Source organism: Kogia breviceps, chromosome 1 (genome assembly GCF_026419965.1).
Source record: "Kogia breviceps isolate mKogBre1 chromosome 1, mKogBre1 haplotype 1, whole genome shotgun sequence".
Taxonomy (NCBI): Eukaryota; Metazoa; Chordata; class Mammalia; order Artiodactyla; family Physeteridae; genus Kogia; species Kogia breviceps.
The window spans coordinates 193157967-193171592 of record NC_081310.1 but is presented as its reverse complement, the minus strand read 5'-3'; the positions used below and the strand labels follow the sequence as shown (position 1 = coordinate 193171592).

General features: G+C 50.2%; 1 protein-coding gene across 1 annotated transcript in view; it reads left to right on the top strand.

Moving 5' to 3' along the window:
• Window positions 1-13626, top strand: part of TNFRSF8 (TNF receptor superfamily member 8) — a 67021-nt gene that overhangs the window by 15433 nt on the left and 37962 nt on the right. The window contains exons 2-3 of the mRNA XM_059064658.2: window positions 3233-3320; window positions 9723-9839. Of these exons, the coding sequence (XP_058920641.2) occupies window positions 3233-3320; window positions 9723-9839 (205 nt within the window). The remainder of the gene's footprint in view (window positions 1-3232; window positions 3321-9722; window positions 9840-13626) is intronic.

Here is a 13626-nt window from a genome sequence, read left to right as displayed (position 1 = left end):
CAGGGCTCGAACCCATGTCTCCTGCATTGGCAGTCAGATTCTTAACCACTGTGCTAACGGGGAAGTCCATTTCCTCATGATATGATTCAGATTGTGGACTTTTGGTAGGAAAACCACTGATGTGATGTGGTGTCCGTCTCAGCACACTGGACCTTTCTCATTTTCATGATGGGCAGCCTGTGGCCCAGAAAGGGAGAGAGAACTGGGGGACACAGTGAAGCTCAAAATCTCCTGTCTGTGCTTAGTTGCTGTGTGACCTCGCTTGGGTAACTGCACCTCTCTGAGCTGCAGTTTCCTCATCTGTAATGTGGGGTGGTGGTCTGGTCCCAAAGGGCTGGGGGTGGCCTAAAGGAGGTGATGGGTGACTCATGGTTGGTGGGGGGGGAGTGATAGGTTATACCATGGGGTCCCTCTTCTTCTCTGCCCCTCCTAGCCCTCCACTGACCCAGGGTGAGGTGGCAGGAGATGAAGGATAAGCATTTGGGCTCCCCTCAGCTGTCCCCTCAGGCCCTGGGAGAGCGAGCAGGGCCACATCCCCGTCAGAGCCCACAGCTCTCAGTGAGAGGAGCAGGCAGGCCAGGAGGGGAAAACCCAGGCCAAGGGCCCAGAATTTCCCTCACACTCAGCAGGCCTAGCAGGGCTGGGCCCTCACGTCCCCTGCCCCCAGCCCACCCCAGCCATAGGCTTCCGAGCTCACGTGGTGAGATTCTGCGGATCAGGGAGAAGCTGGGGTTGTCCTGGCAGGTCTCTGCCCCTAGACAGGCTCCTCAGAGACCCCTGTTTACTTGAGAAGAATGAGATTCCGCTGGAGGGGGGTGGCTGGGCGCCAGTGGGCGAACAGACTGTCCTCAAGGCCCCGGGCTCTGGATTACATGAGACGCATAAGTGCTGTGTGACTGGTGTCTGCAAATGTAGGTTATGTTTATTATTTCGAATTTACGTGGCAACATTTCAGACGTGCAGACAAGGAAAAATGAAGAATGTAATTGACACTCCATGTGTCCACCTTCCAGCCACGCTGGCCTCCTTGCTGCTCTCTGCCCATAGCAGACGTATTCGTTTATTATTTTCACAGTTCCCTCGGGTGGAGAAAAGACTAGGGAATCCCCTTGGGCCAGCCAGGCCTCTCCCCAGCAGGTAAATGGCTTCTGCTTTCCTCCGCCAAACCAAGAAATCCCCCACCTCGTTCATCCCATGGGTGGTCACCTCATGTCTGCCAGGCATCATCTTGGATGCTGGAGACGCAGAGGTGGGACACAGCTCCCTCCTCCCCTGTCTCCCCCGCTCCCCCTTACTCTCCCTTCCTGGAGCTCCCTGTTATGGGTCTTCCCAGAAACCTGCTTCATGCTTCCCTCTCATTCACTGGGAAGGACAAAGTTCCTTCCCCCAAACTCAGTGGAGACTCCCCTCTTGTGGACCAGCCCCTAACAGAGGGGCTTAGCTTTCAAGGAGTCCTGGAAACATCGGGGAGCTTGTTAAAAATGCCTATTCCTTAAAAAAAAAGAGTCTTGGGCTTCCCTGGTGGTGCAGTGGTTGAGAATCCACCTGCCGATGCAGGGGACACGGGTTCGTGCCCCGGTCCGGGAAGATCCCACATGCCGCGGAGCAGCTGGGCCCGAGAGCCATGGCTGTTGAGCTAAAAAAAAAAAAAAAAAAAAAAAAAAAAAAGAGTCTTGACCCTACTTCACACCAGACACCAAAATGAAATCTGAATAGGAAAGGTTAAGTAACACCATCTAGAAGACAATGTAGGAGAATATCTAAATGCATTAGGTGGGCAAATATTTCTTAAATAGGACATTAACTATAAAAGTAAAGATTGATACATTAATTGCACTTCATTAGAACTAAGAACCCTGTTCATCACAAGACTCCAGGAAGAAAGTGGAAAGGCAAACCATAAGATGGGAGATGAGGTTTGCAGTGCATATATTCAACAAGAACTTGTATCCAGAATATATAAAGAATTCCCACACATCAGGAAGAAAAGTTGGACAGTCTAATCTTTTAAAAAATGGGCAAAAGACCTGAATATGCATCTTACAAGCGAGAATATCCAATCAGCTGATAAACGTGTGAAAAAGTACCCAACATTACCCCTCATCAGAGAAATGCCAATAAAAGATGCAATGAAATTCCACTGTATGCTCACCCAAATGGCTAAAATTTAAAAAAACTGACTATACCAAGTGTTAGCAAGGATGTGGAACAATTGGAACACACAGCCTGCGGTGAAATGTCAATTCGTACAATTTAGAAAACTGTATGGAGAAGCAATCAAAGCCAAGCACACACATACTTTGACCCTGCAGTTCCACTCCTAGGTATATATCCAATGGAAATGTGTGCATATGTGCACCAAAACATAGGTCCAAGAAGGCTCCTGGTGGGATTATTCATGATGATCGAAAAAGTGGAAACAACCCAAAGGTCCATCAAGAGTAGAATAGATAAATGGTGCATATTCGTGGGATGCAGTATTGCAAGGCAGTGAACTTGAATGAATGGTTGCTATTTGCAACAATGTTGGTGATTCTCACACTAGAATTTTGAGTTAAAAAAGCCACTTGCCAGGGCGTATGTTTCTATCTAGGTAAAGTTCAAAAGTGGAAAAAACAAATCTCCGGTGTAGAAGTCAGCTTAGCAGGGGGACTTTCGTGGCGGGAAGGGACATGAGGTGGGAGCTGGGTACTAGTATTTTATTTCTGGATCTGGGTGCTGGTGGCAGGATATGTTTATGGTGTAAAAATTCAGTGTGTATATACTTGAGATCTGTGTGCTTTTCTGCATGCGTGTTAGACGTCAACAGACAGGTTTACCAGAGCCTCTTATTGCTGGCCCCGTGCTGGAAGCCAAGTAGGAGGCAAGTGAATTATTCCCAGGGAGAGAGGCTGGGGGCTGCGGCCAGGTGGAGGAGGTGGGAATGTTGGTCCGAAGGGGCTGAGAGAATTTGCTGATGGGTTGGGTGTGAGTACTGGAGGAGAGGGTCAAGGGAGACTCCAAGGTCTGGGGCCTGAGTTAACGGAAGGCTGGGGTTGCCTCCACCTCCGCTGGGAAGACCAAAGGTGGAGCGGGTTCCAGGAAGTTTCTGTCCTGACTTCTATAACGTGAGGCTCCACCTCAGGCCTGGCCTGACAGCAAGTGGAGACCAGGCCTCCTGGGACCTGAGGGGCAGGAGGGAGGGTGGGTGTCTGGGACCCTCCTGGCCTCACCAGTGTGTTTCACCCTCCAGGGTCGAGTCTCCAAGGACGCCTGTGCGGGGGACTCCAGCCGCTACTACAACGAGGCTGCCGGGAAGTGTTGCTACCGCTGCCCCGAGTGTGAGTAGGGGTGCTGGGGACGGGGATGAGGGGGCAGTTTTGTCCTCGAGTTACAACACTCCGGGGAGATTGGTGAGTGGGAAGGACCAGAGCCAACATCGTCATTGCCATTGGCTGTAGGTTTGAATGAATAGCTGCCCTTCGTTGAATACTCCCGGCATATACACTAGTCTGAGGCCTCACGTGCATTGCATCCTCCCATAGGACCTTCACCATTATCCTCTGTCATTGCCATTTTGCAGATGAGACTGTCAGGGGTGCTACAAGGTTAAGCAAGTTGCCCAAGGTCACAGAGCTGGGAAATGGGGGAGCCAACTGGGGCTGGAGCCGAGGGTTCTGTGACCCCAGAGCCTGGGCTATTGACACCCCCGGACCGCCGCTCACTTCCGGGCCTACGAGCTCTTGGCAGGCCTCATCTCTCCTGCCCTGGGAACTCGTTTGTCCCAGGGCTGCCGGCACTATAGCTCTCGCTTGGGGGCCAGTCTTCCGGCCCGGAGCTCGCTGCCTGGAAGGCCCACCTGCCCCCAGCACCGTGATGGGCCCCGTGAGTAGATAAAGGGCACCATCAGGAAATCCTTCCAGAGCAGGCATGGGTCTTGTTCTCCCCACTTTGCAGATGAGGCTCAGGGTCACAGGTCATGAGGCATCCCCTGCGTGGGGGGGGCTCAGCTGTGGTCTCTGACCTCTGGGAACAGGGACTCACGGGGGAGGAAAGACATGAGTTATGTCAGCAGAGGGTGTCAGGAAGGACTGCACCTATGGGCTTCTCATAGCTGCCTCTCGCTTTGAGGACAGCAAGCCACTGGCAGTGGGCAGGGGTCTTCAGGGCAGTTACAGGGCCCAGCGTTGCTGTCTGGAGGATGGCGAGAGGCCACGACACACAACATCACCAAGGGTATGTGGCCCGAGCTGGGCAGGAACCCTGGTCAGTCTGGTCCCAGACCTGCAGCCTCTTTGCTCCACCATGAGCGCAGACCCAGCCCGTGCTCAGGCCACCAAGGACCGAGAGAAATATTTCGGGAAAGAATTTGATATATTTTATTTCCAAAAATGGTTGTAAGAAGTCATTGTAGGGGAGAAGGTGGAACTTCATTGGACTGTCTCGCTTTTATTTTCTGGTTTAGTGTTGGACTTGAAGTATGTAACAGGTGGGTTGCCATGCTTTTTTAGTGCTTGGGACTTTAGTGCCTTAAGGGCCGGCCACCCACATACCCACCCACCCACGTACCTGCCTGTCTCCCTAGCTGTTCTTTCACTCCCTCACTAACCTGTCCCTCCCTCCCTCCTGCCTCCCTTCCCCCTTCCCTGTCCCTCTGCCACCCATCCCCCACGCATCTACCCATCTGTCTCAGTCCGCTCGGGCTGCCATAACAAAATGCCGCAGACCGGGGGGCTTAAACAACACCCCATCTCCCCAGGAGAGCAGCGGTCAGGGTTCCTGAGTGGTGTGGCCCACGGGGCTCTGTGACTTTCCATAGGACTTGCAATCCCAGCCGCAGGGAGAAGAACAGACACTTCCTTCCCATGCCCCCCAGTCCCCCTTGATGCCAGGCTGGCGGGGCTTGATGGGGAGTGGGTGGGGAGAGAGAGGGTGACATCCCAGTCTCAGGCTCCCTCCACTTAGATGCTGTAACTTGGGAAAAGGGGGCTCCCTTCCCCCACATGTTCCCTCTCCAAGGCCCAGTGACTGGGGGTGGCTGAGCACCCCATGCTGGTGTGGTGGGCGGGGCATTTTGCTGGAGTTTTATTGACCCTGTGCTTCCGGGCATGCAAGAGAGGAAAAACGAAAAACCCACAAAAACCCCTTCCTCTGTCTCTGGGGGAAATTTCTGACATTTTTCCGGCTGCATGCAATCAGCGCTCAGCTGTGTACGGGGGTGGAGGGAGGAAACGGGGAGACCTTTGAGATTGAGAAATTAAGATGTCATCAGATCCCTCCCCAACCCGGGCCTGTTATGCCCTTTCTAGCATCCTCAACAGTTGATCCCCAGCCCTCTGCTTACATACGCCCCAGTGACGGGGAGCTCACTCACGGACTCATAACAACAGCAATGGTTATCATTGGTGGAGCATGTGCCACGCCAGCCACAGTGCTGAGCCCTGTAACTATCTTAGCTCATTGAGCCCTGATAGGAAACTCAAAGAGAAAACTTGCACACAGCGGGGTTCAGGGATTTGCCCATGGTCACGTGCTAGCAAGTGGCTCAGGCGGGGCTCAAACATGGCTGTCTAACTAGAATTCTGAGCCCTTCGCTCTTATTTGGCACTGGCCCCGAGGCATTGCATTTGGGAAGGCAGCAGGGCATATCAGCGAAGAGCCTGTGTGGGCGCTACACCCCCTTCCTATTCTGCACCCTGCTTCCTGGATCACCCTCCCTTTTGTGCCCAGACTCACCCCCCATGGGAGGGGTCCCCCCCGCAGGCATGGGGGGATGATGTGAAGCCAGGCCTGGTGTTAGGCAGAGAGCACGGTTTGTTTGGGGCCACGCGGGTGTCCCCCATCTCGTCCTGGGGGAGCTGAGGGTTTCTCCGAGGAGGAGGAGGAGGCCTCCCCAGCTCCGGCTGAGCTTGGCTGGTCCACAGTTCCCTCCCCATTTGCACTTCTTCTTCAGGGCAACAGGGGGGACACTCGACAAACATCTTTCAGCCCCAATTCCAAAGCACAAGAAGAAAGCATCTGATGGCTCAGAAAAGTCCAGATGTCCACCTATGCTCTGGTTCCCCAAGGCGAGGACGGCCCTGGACCACTGCTAGTGGGGCGGGGGTGGGGGGAATGAGGGCAGTTCTCCAAGAAGGGCAGCCTGTGGGCTGAAAGGTCCTTCCAAGATATGTCTGCTGCAAGAGGCGGTTAGCATCTGGGAACTATGAGAACACACTCCTGGAGGACCCGACTTTGTTGGAAAATGCAGGGGGGACTTCCTTGGGGAAGTGGCATCCAAAGGCACGCTGAGGACAAGCAGGACTCGGCCAGGCCAAGGTGGGGAGGGGGTGTGCTCTGGTTAGAGGACACAGAACATGCCAAGGCCTGGAGTGGGCAAGGATGGGTATTCAAGACCTGGGAGGGGCTCCATTTGGCGGAAGCAAAAGGGGTGAAGGGGGTTGGGGAAAGGCAGGGCGGAGGGGCTGGCGGCCCAGACTCAGTGAAGAGCAGTTCTGCCCATGGGAGTTTCGGGGGCCAAAGCAGCTGGCGCTGGCCTGCCTGATGCTGAGGCAGAGGTGAGAGGTGGTGACCGGAAAGTGAGGACAAACTGTGAGAACATCTGGAGACAGAAAGGCGCTGATCGGAGGCTGGGAGGACCAGGACAGAGGGACACTTGGGAACCAGTTCTCAGAACCAGCACAACTCCTCAGGCTTTCTTAACCATTTGGTTTCTGATTCTGAAAGTGGTGCTCGGGGGAGAAGATCTGCGTGAAAAATGGGAAAAGAAGAAACTAGCAATCAATAAACACTCATCATTTTTCTCCTCCCTCTGACCCGGGGCCCGTGGCCTTTCTGTCCTCTGCACAGGCCATGCCTGTTCCTCCCGCAGGGCCTTTGCGCTGGCCGTTACCTCTACCTGGAATGCTCCCAGCGCACCCCCACCCCGCCCCCTGCACAGCTGCGTCCTTCGGTCCTTTGGGACTCAGTGGGCCCTCCCCATCCCCCGCTGTCTCACCCTGTCACTCCACGCCCCACTGCTCTCCTCTCCCTGAGCTCCTGCTGTATGTTCTTCGGAGTCTGTCTCTGAAGTCTGAACCCACTTGCTAATTTCTTCTCTAAAAATATTTATTTATTTGGCTGCGTTGGATCTTAGTTGCCGCACGCGGGATCTGTTTTTAGTGGCGGCATGTGAACTTTTAGTTGCGGCAGGTGGTATCTAGTTCCCTGACCAGGGGTCGAACCCCGGGCCCCCTGCGTTGGGAGCACAGACTCTTAGTCACTGGACCACCAGGGAAGTCCCGCTAATTTCTTTCTTTACGTGTTGTCTCTTCCCCAGGCTAGAGCATCAGTTCCATGAGGGCAGGGACCTCACCTTCAATCTCTAAATCAGGGCTTGGGGGCTTCCCTGGTGGTCCAGTGGTTAGGACACCTCACCTCCACTGCAGGGGGCCTGGGTTCGATCCCTGGTCGGGGAACTAAGATCCCACATGCTGCAGCATGGCCGAATAAATAAATAAAAATAAATCAGTCCCTGGCGCGAAGCTGGTGGTCAGTAAGTGTGAGTCTAGTGAGTCAGACTGACCCCCAACTCAGCTACTCTGAACCTGTGAGTGTGTTTCCTGCAACAGAGGGTTTTCTAAAGTTCACATCGGAACAACCCCTGGTGCTGAGAGGCGATTTTAAAGGGACCCAGGAGGGGAATCTGGAAAGGATCAGGTGATCAGGAAAGTTCCATGGTTGGGGGGTGGTTTCAGCCTGACCTGGCTAGATACGAAGGGTTCCCTGGGGTGGAAATGGAGATGGAGGGGGTATCTCTCATATCAGTTTCCTGGGCTGCCATTAACAAAGTACCACAAACTGAGGGGCTTAAACACCAGCGGTTCGTTGTCTCACAGTTCTGGAGGCTAGAGGTCCAGGATCAATGTGTTGGCAGGGCTGTGCTTCCTCTGAAGGCTCCAAGGAAGGTTCTGACCTCTCTCCCAGCTTCTGGTGGTTCCTTGGCTTGTGGCAGCATACCTCCACTCTTCACGTGGGCATCTCCCTGTGTGCATATCTGTCTCTGTATCCAAAATTTCCCCCTTTTTCTAAGGACACCGGTCATACGGAATGAGGGCCCACGCTAATGACTTCATTTTAACTTGATGACCTCTGGAGGGGCCCTGTCTTCAAATAAGGTCACATTCTGAGATACTGGAAGGTTAGGACTTCAGCATCACTTTTCTTTTTTTGGGGGGAGGTGCATAATTCAACCCATAACAACGTTCCAGGACATCTGAGGAGTGCTAGGGAAAAGATGGAGAGGCCCAGGCTGGCTGGGGTACAGAGTACACGAAGCAAATGAGGTACAATGACGCCAGACCAGGAGTCTGCAGACAAGAGTGAGGCCTGGGAGTGCCAGGCCGAGGAGTCTGTATTGCTTAGGTTGTCAGAACGTGTATTGATCAAATACGTGGCAGCCCCTGTGACGGGGGACTCATTGGTGAGCAGACACAGAAAGATCCATCCTCGAGGAGCTGACACTCATGTGGGAAATCCAGACACGAAGTTTATCCTCTAAATAAATATGAAATTACAACAGAGTTAGGTGTAAGAGGGCAAGGTATGTAGGTCTCTGATGGTTTATAACAGGGGTCCTGTCCAAGTTGCTGAGGAAGTGATGCCTTGACTATGATGTGAAGGCTGAGTGGGAGTTTACTAGGGGAAAGGGGGGAAAAGCAGTCCTGGCAGAGGACCAGCTTGTTCAAAGGCCCTGGGGCAGAAGGGAGCATGGCCACCTTGGGGAACAGGGAGACTCCAGTGTGGCTAGAGAATAGAGGCAGGGGTATATGAATGGGCACTGACCATGGTAAGGACCTATACCTCTATCCTGGGAGCCATGAGAAGTCTTTGAAAGTTTTCAGCAAGGAGTCGTGGGTCAGATTTACCTCTCTGAAAGCCCACTGGGGAGCTACCAAAGTTTCCTGAGCTAGAGGGTGTGTACCATCAAGCTAGTACTTTTGAGAGGTTCTTGCATGTTATTCTAGAGCAGGGACTCTTACCTGTGGTCCATGGACTCCCAAGGGTCTGTGAGTAGATTTCAGGGAAGCCACGAACCTGATTGAGTTCACTTATTTTCATTCGCCACTAACAAAAATTCCCTTTATGAATTCCTTCCATTATGAATTAAGGCAACAAAGCATAGCAGTAATAGCAGTACCTGCAGCTTTTCCATCAGTAGAAATCAGGTATTCTCATATTATATTACAACTGCTGCAGATATCATAAGACATTGTTTATTTTCATCACTACTTTGCAACTATGGTAGTTATTAGATCTTATTTAATGACTTTACAAAGAATCACATGTATTACATCTTAAATTATTTCGTTCAACGCTTTGATAACTGTATGCCAACATGGCTGGGTCCTTCACCATCCTAAGTGTTTTACTTTGTGCGCCTGAAAACGTGATTCTGAGCGGGTCCCACAGGCTGCCCCAGAACGACTAGGGGACACGAGAAATGTTGAGATCCGCTGGTCTTTGGTTGGCACGAACAGCAGCCTAACTCAGGCCCAAACAAGACAAAGGGGGAATAATTGAGTCAATAACAGAGTAGTCCATGGTGCCATAACTCAGGTTTGAATGACGTCCTCAGGAGTTCATTTCTCTCCACCTCTGTCACCTCTGAGGCACCTCTTTCGGAGGCAGGCCCCGCCCACACCCCAGCAGCAGTGACCCTCCAGGGTGGCCTGACCTGGAGCTTCTCTGCTTCTCTCCCTCAGGGCGTTCCCTGAAGGCGCGGTGCCCTGCGGGGCCCGATGACTGCAGGAAGCTGTGTGATCCCGACTACTACTTGGACAGAAACGGCCGCTGCACCGCCTGTGTGAGCTGTTCTGGAGGTAAAAGGGCTGCGTCTCTCCTCGGGGGGCTCCTTCCAGGGAGGATGGGGAGCCTCGGGGGTGTGGGGAAGGCAGCGGAGGCGGAGAATCTGAAAGGTGGGGCGGATCAAGATTTGGTGCCTGTACTCTGAATCAGCCCCCTGGTGCCTCAGTTTACCCCTCAGGCTTTGTGAATAGGTATCAACCATCAACCATGATCTTTTGCATCCATACTTTTTTTTTTTTTTTTTGCTTTTTTGGCCACGCCGTGTGGCTTGTGGGATCTCAGTTCCCTGACCAGGGATTGAACCCAGGCCCTCGGCAGTGAAAGTGCCGAGTCCTAACCATTGGACCGCCAGGGAATTCCCTGCATCCATACTTTTTAGAGAGACTTAGTTACCACGTTTCCTCAAGGGAGGGACTCACACTTATGTATTAAGTTTACTTTTTAAAAATTAATTAAGTAATTAAAATTTTTTGGCTGCGTTGGGTCTTCGCTGCTGCACACGGGCTTTCTCTAGTTGCGGCGAGTGGGGGCTACTCTTCGTTGCAGTGCGCAGGCTTCTCACTGTGGTGGCCTCTCTTGTTGCGGAGCACGGGCTCTAGGCACGCAGGCTCAGTAGTTGTGGCATGCGGGCTCAGTAGTTGTGGCTCGCGGGCTCTAGCGCTCAGGCGCAGTAGTTGTGGGCGCACGGGCTTCGTTGCTCCGTGGCATATGGGGTCTTCCCAGACCAGAGATCGAACCCGTGTCCCCTGCATTGGCAGGCGGATTCTTAACCACTGCACCCCCAGGGAAGTCCCATGTATTAAGTTTAATCTTTGCTAAACTCCTAGGGGAAGATTCTTTTCTTATTCCAGATTTACAGTGAGGAAACTGAGGTTTAGGGAGGTTAAGGGCCTTTCCAAAATTACAATGTTGTGGTAATTTGCAGCACTAGAGTTTTAGCTGCTGGTTTGACACCAAGGGCTGTGTTGTTCCCCTAAGACCACAGTGCTTCCAGGAGAACTTCTTCAATAAGTGCTTTCTTTGTTAATTTCTTATTATGGGTAGTGAAGATGGTTTGTGTGCTATCTCGCGTTTGTTGGGTTTTTTGGGGGGTGAGGTGGGGAAATTTGTTGAGATTTCATGTGGCCTAATACATTTTCATGCTTTTTATTATGTTTAGTGTGTTTGGGGGGAAAAATGAGTATTCTGCTTGTTGTGTACAAAATTCCATGTATACCTATCTAATCAAGCTTGTTAATTATGTTATTTTAATAATATGCATCTTTATTTATTTTGTCACCTTCACAGAGGTTGGTTTTTGAGGTAGACATGTTAAAATCTATCTTCCAATATGCTTGTTTTTCATCAGATTTTCCTTGTGTTCTATTTTTGCTTTATAAATGTCAAAGCTATGTTATTTGGTACAGTGTTGTTGAGTATCCTGCTGTCTTGGTGGGTTGGACATTTTATCAACATGAAATACACCTCTCTGTTTCTTATAATGTGGTTGCCTTAATTTCATTTTTGTTTGATAGTAATATTGCCATTCTTGTTTATGTTAGCATTTCTCTGGTGTATCTTTAAAAAAATGTTCAATTAATGACTACATTTTATTAAACAAAAGTTATATGCGTCCATCATAAAAATTCAAGCAATACACAAGTGTAAGGAGGAAAGTCAACTCTGCCCCTCCCCCATCAGTGGGTGACTGACACCTCTCTGTCCCTCTCCATAGAGAGAAGAATGGGTAGGTTAGTAGCCAGACAGACTATGCACAGATAGAAAGAAGGAATCTTTAAGAGGATGGGATCATACTATTTATGGCGTGAAAATGATTACATTTAACTTTATTCAAATATATCAGAGGAAGAAGCAACCAAAGTGAAGAAGCTAAACTATCACAAGAGATAGTAGTTCCTAAAAAAAAAAAAAAAAAAAAAAACCCTCTGAAATTAACAAAAGAGGTTATGAACGTCAGTAAGTGGCTAGGAATCATTTAAGGAATGACTGTCTCTTCTGGCAGAGTCATATTCTACTTGCTTCAATTTCGGGGTAGCTGAGAGTTGGCTGACTCCCTGTAATGAAAAATGAATGGCTTCGCTGGGCTCCCCGTCCTCTTCCTGACTTTTATTGCTTGCATTATTTTTGCTTCGTCATAGTCTATGATGTTTATCATCTTTTCTGTAGCCCTAAGTTCCTTGGCACGTTAGCTTTACTTTGCTATTTAAATTCATTCATTGTGCCTTATGAGTCCATTTATCACAGCTTCTCATTCCTGAATTTTGGACTTTTTTTTTTTTTTTTTTTTTTTTTGCGGTACTCGGGCCTCTCACTGTTGTGGCCTCTCTTGTTGCGGAGCACAGGCTCCGGACGCGCATGCTCAGCGGCCATGGCTCACGGGCCCAGCCGCTCCGCGGCACGTGGGATCTTCCCGGACCGGGGCACGAACCCGCGTCCTCTGCATCGGCAGGCGGACTCCCAACCACTGTGCCACCAGGGAAGCCCTGTCGTGTGGACTTTTCAGGGAGGACTCATCTTTGCACCTTCCTTCACTTCTTTCATGTTTGAGAATATTTGATGCTTTTAAACTGGAATGACAACTTGGGTGGGTATAATATTATGCCTGGGACACATTTTCTCTAGAAGTTGGTAGGCACTGGTGCACTGTCTTCTCGTGATGGATATTGCTGTGGAGGAGTCTGCAGTCAGCTTCTTTCCCCCTCTTTGTAGGTGACTGCAAGAATCATTCTTTCTCTAGTCTTAAGGATCAAAAACTTAACCAGAATATCCCTTGATATTAATTGTTTGGAAACAAATCTTCCTGGTATCTGGTATGTCTTTTCTACCTGTAGATTTAGTTCTTCCTTCATTTCAGGGGAACTGACATGGATTTTATCTCTGCTAAACAGATATATCTCAGTGTCAACTTGATGGATACCAATTATTCTTATGTTTGATTGTCTTTGCCTTTCCTCCTTGTCTACCATCTTCATTAATTGCATTAATATCTGTGTTTTAACCTTGCATTCACCGGTATTTTCTCAATCTTTTCTCCATGCCGTTAACTCAATTTTCTGTCTAATCTTGTTTCTTGCTGCCCAGGGCAAGACAGGGCCCCCAGGACACTGGTAGTTCACTTACTGAATTTCTAATTATGGTGTTGTGCATCTCAGTTTGTTTTCTTTTGCTCTGCAGACTTCCTTCTTATCTCATCCTTTTAAAAAATCATCTTTTTTTTTGGAGCTCTTCCTTTATTGAATTACTATTCTAATTAAGTTCCTTTATAGTGTGAAGCACTGCTGGGATTGCTTGTTAGTTGCAGACTGGGTTCTTTGTCCTTGCAAACTATATTCCTATCTTTTTTAGGTCTTTCTCTTTTTCTTGTCTTCCTTCCTCCCTCCCTTCCATCTTTCCTGCTATAGCATGTTTGCACTGTCGCCTTCTTATATTTTTCCTTCTTGCTTGAGCTTAGCCGGGGCAGCAGCTCTGTCCCTGATACAGCGTGAGGGATTTCTCCTTCACACCTGCCCCATCTCACTGGCCTTGAGTTCGTCTTCCCAGCTCAGAGCATCAACTGGGGACTCTCAGGGTTACATTTTCTTTTTTTTTGGCCGTGCGGTGGGGCTTGCGAGGTCTTAGTTCCTCAACCAGGGACTGAACCTGGGCCACGGCAGTGAAAGCACCGAGTCCTAATCCCTGGACCACCAGGGACTTCCCAAGAATTACTTTTTTAAAAAAACTGTGGTAAAATATACGTAACATAAAATTTATTATTTTAACCATTTAAAAATGTACTCTTCAGCGGCATGAAGTACATTCATA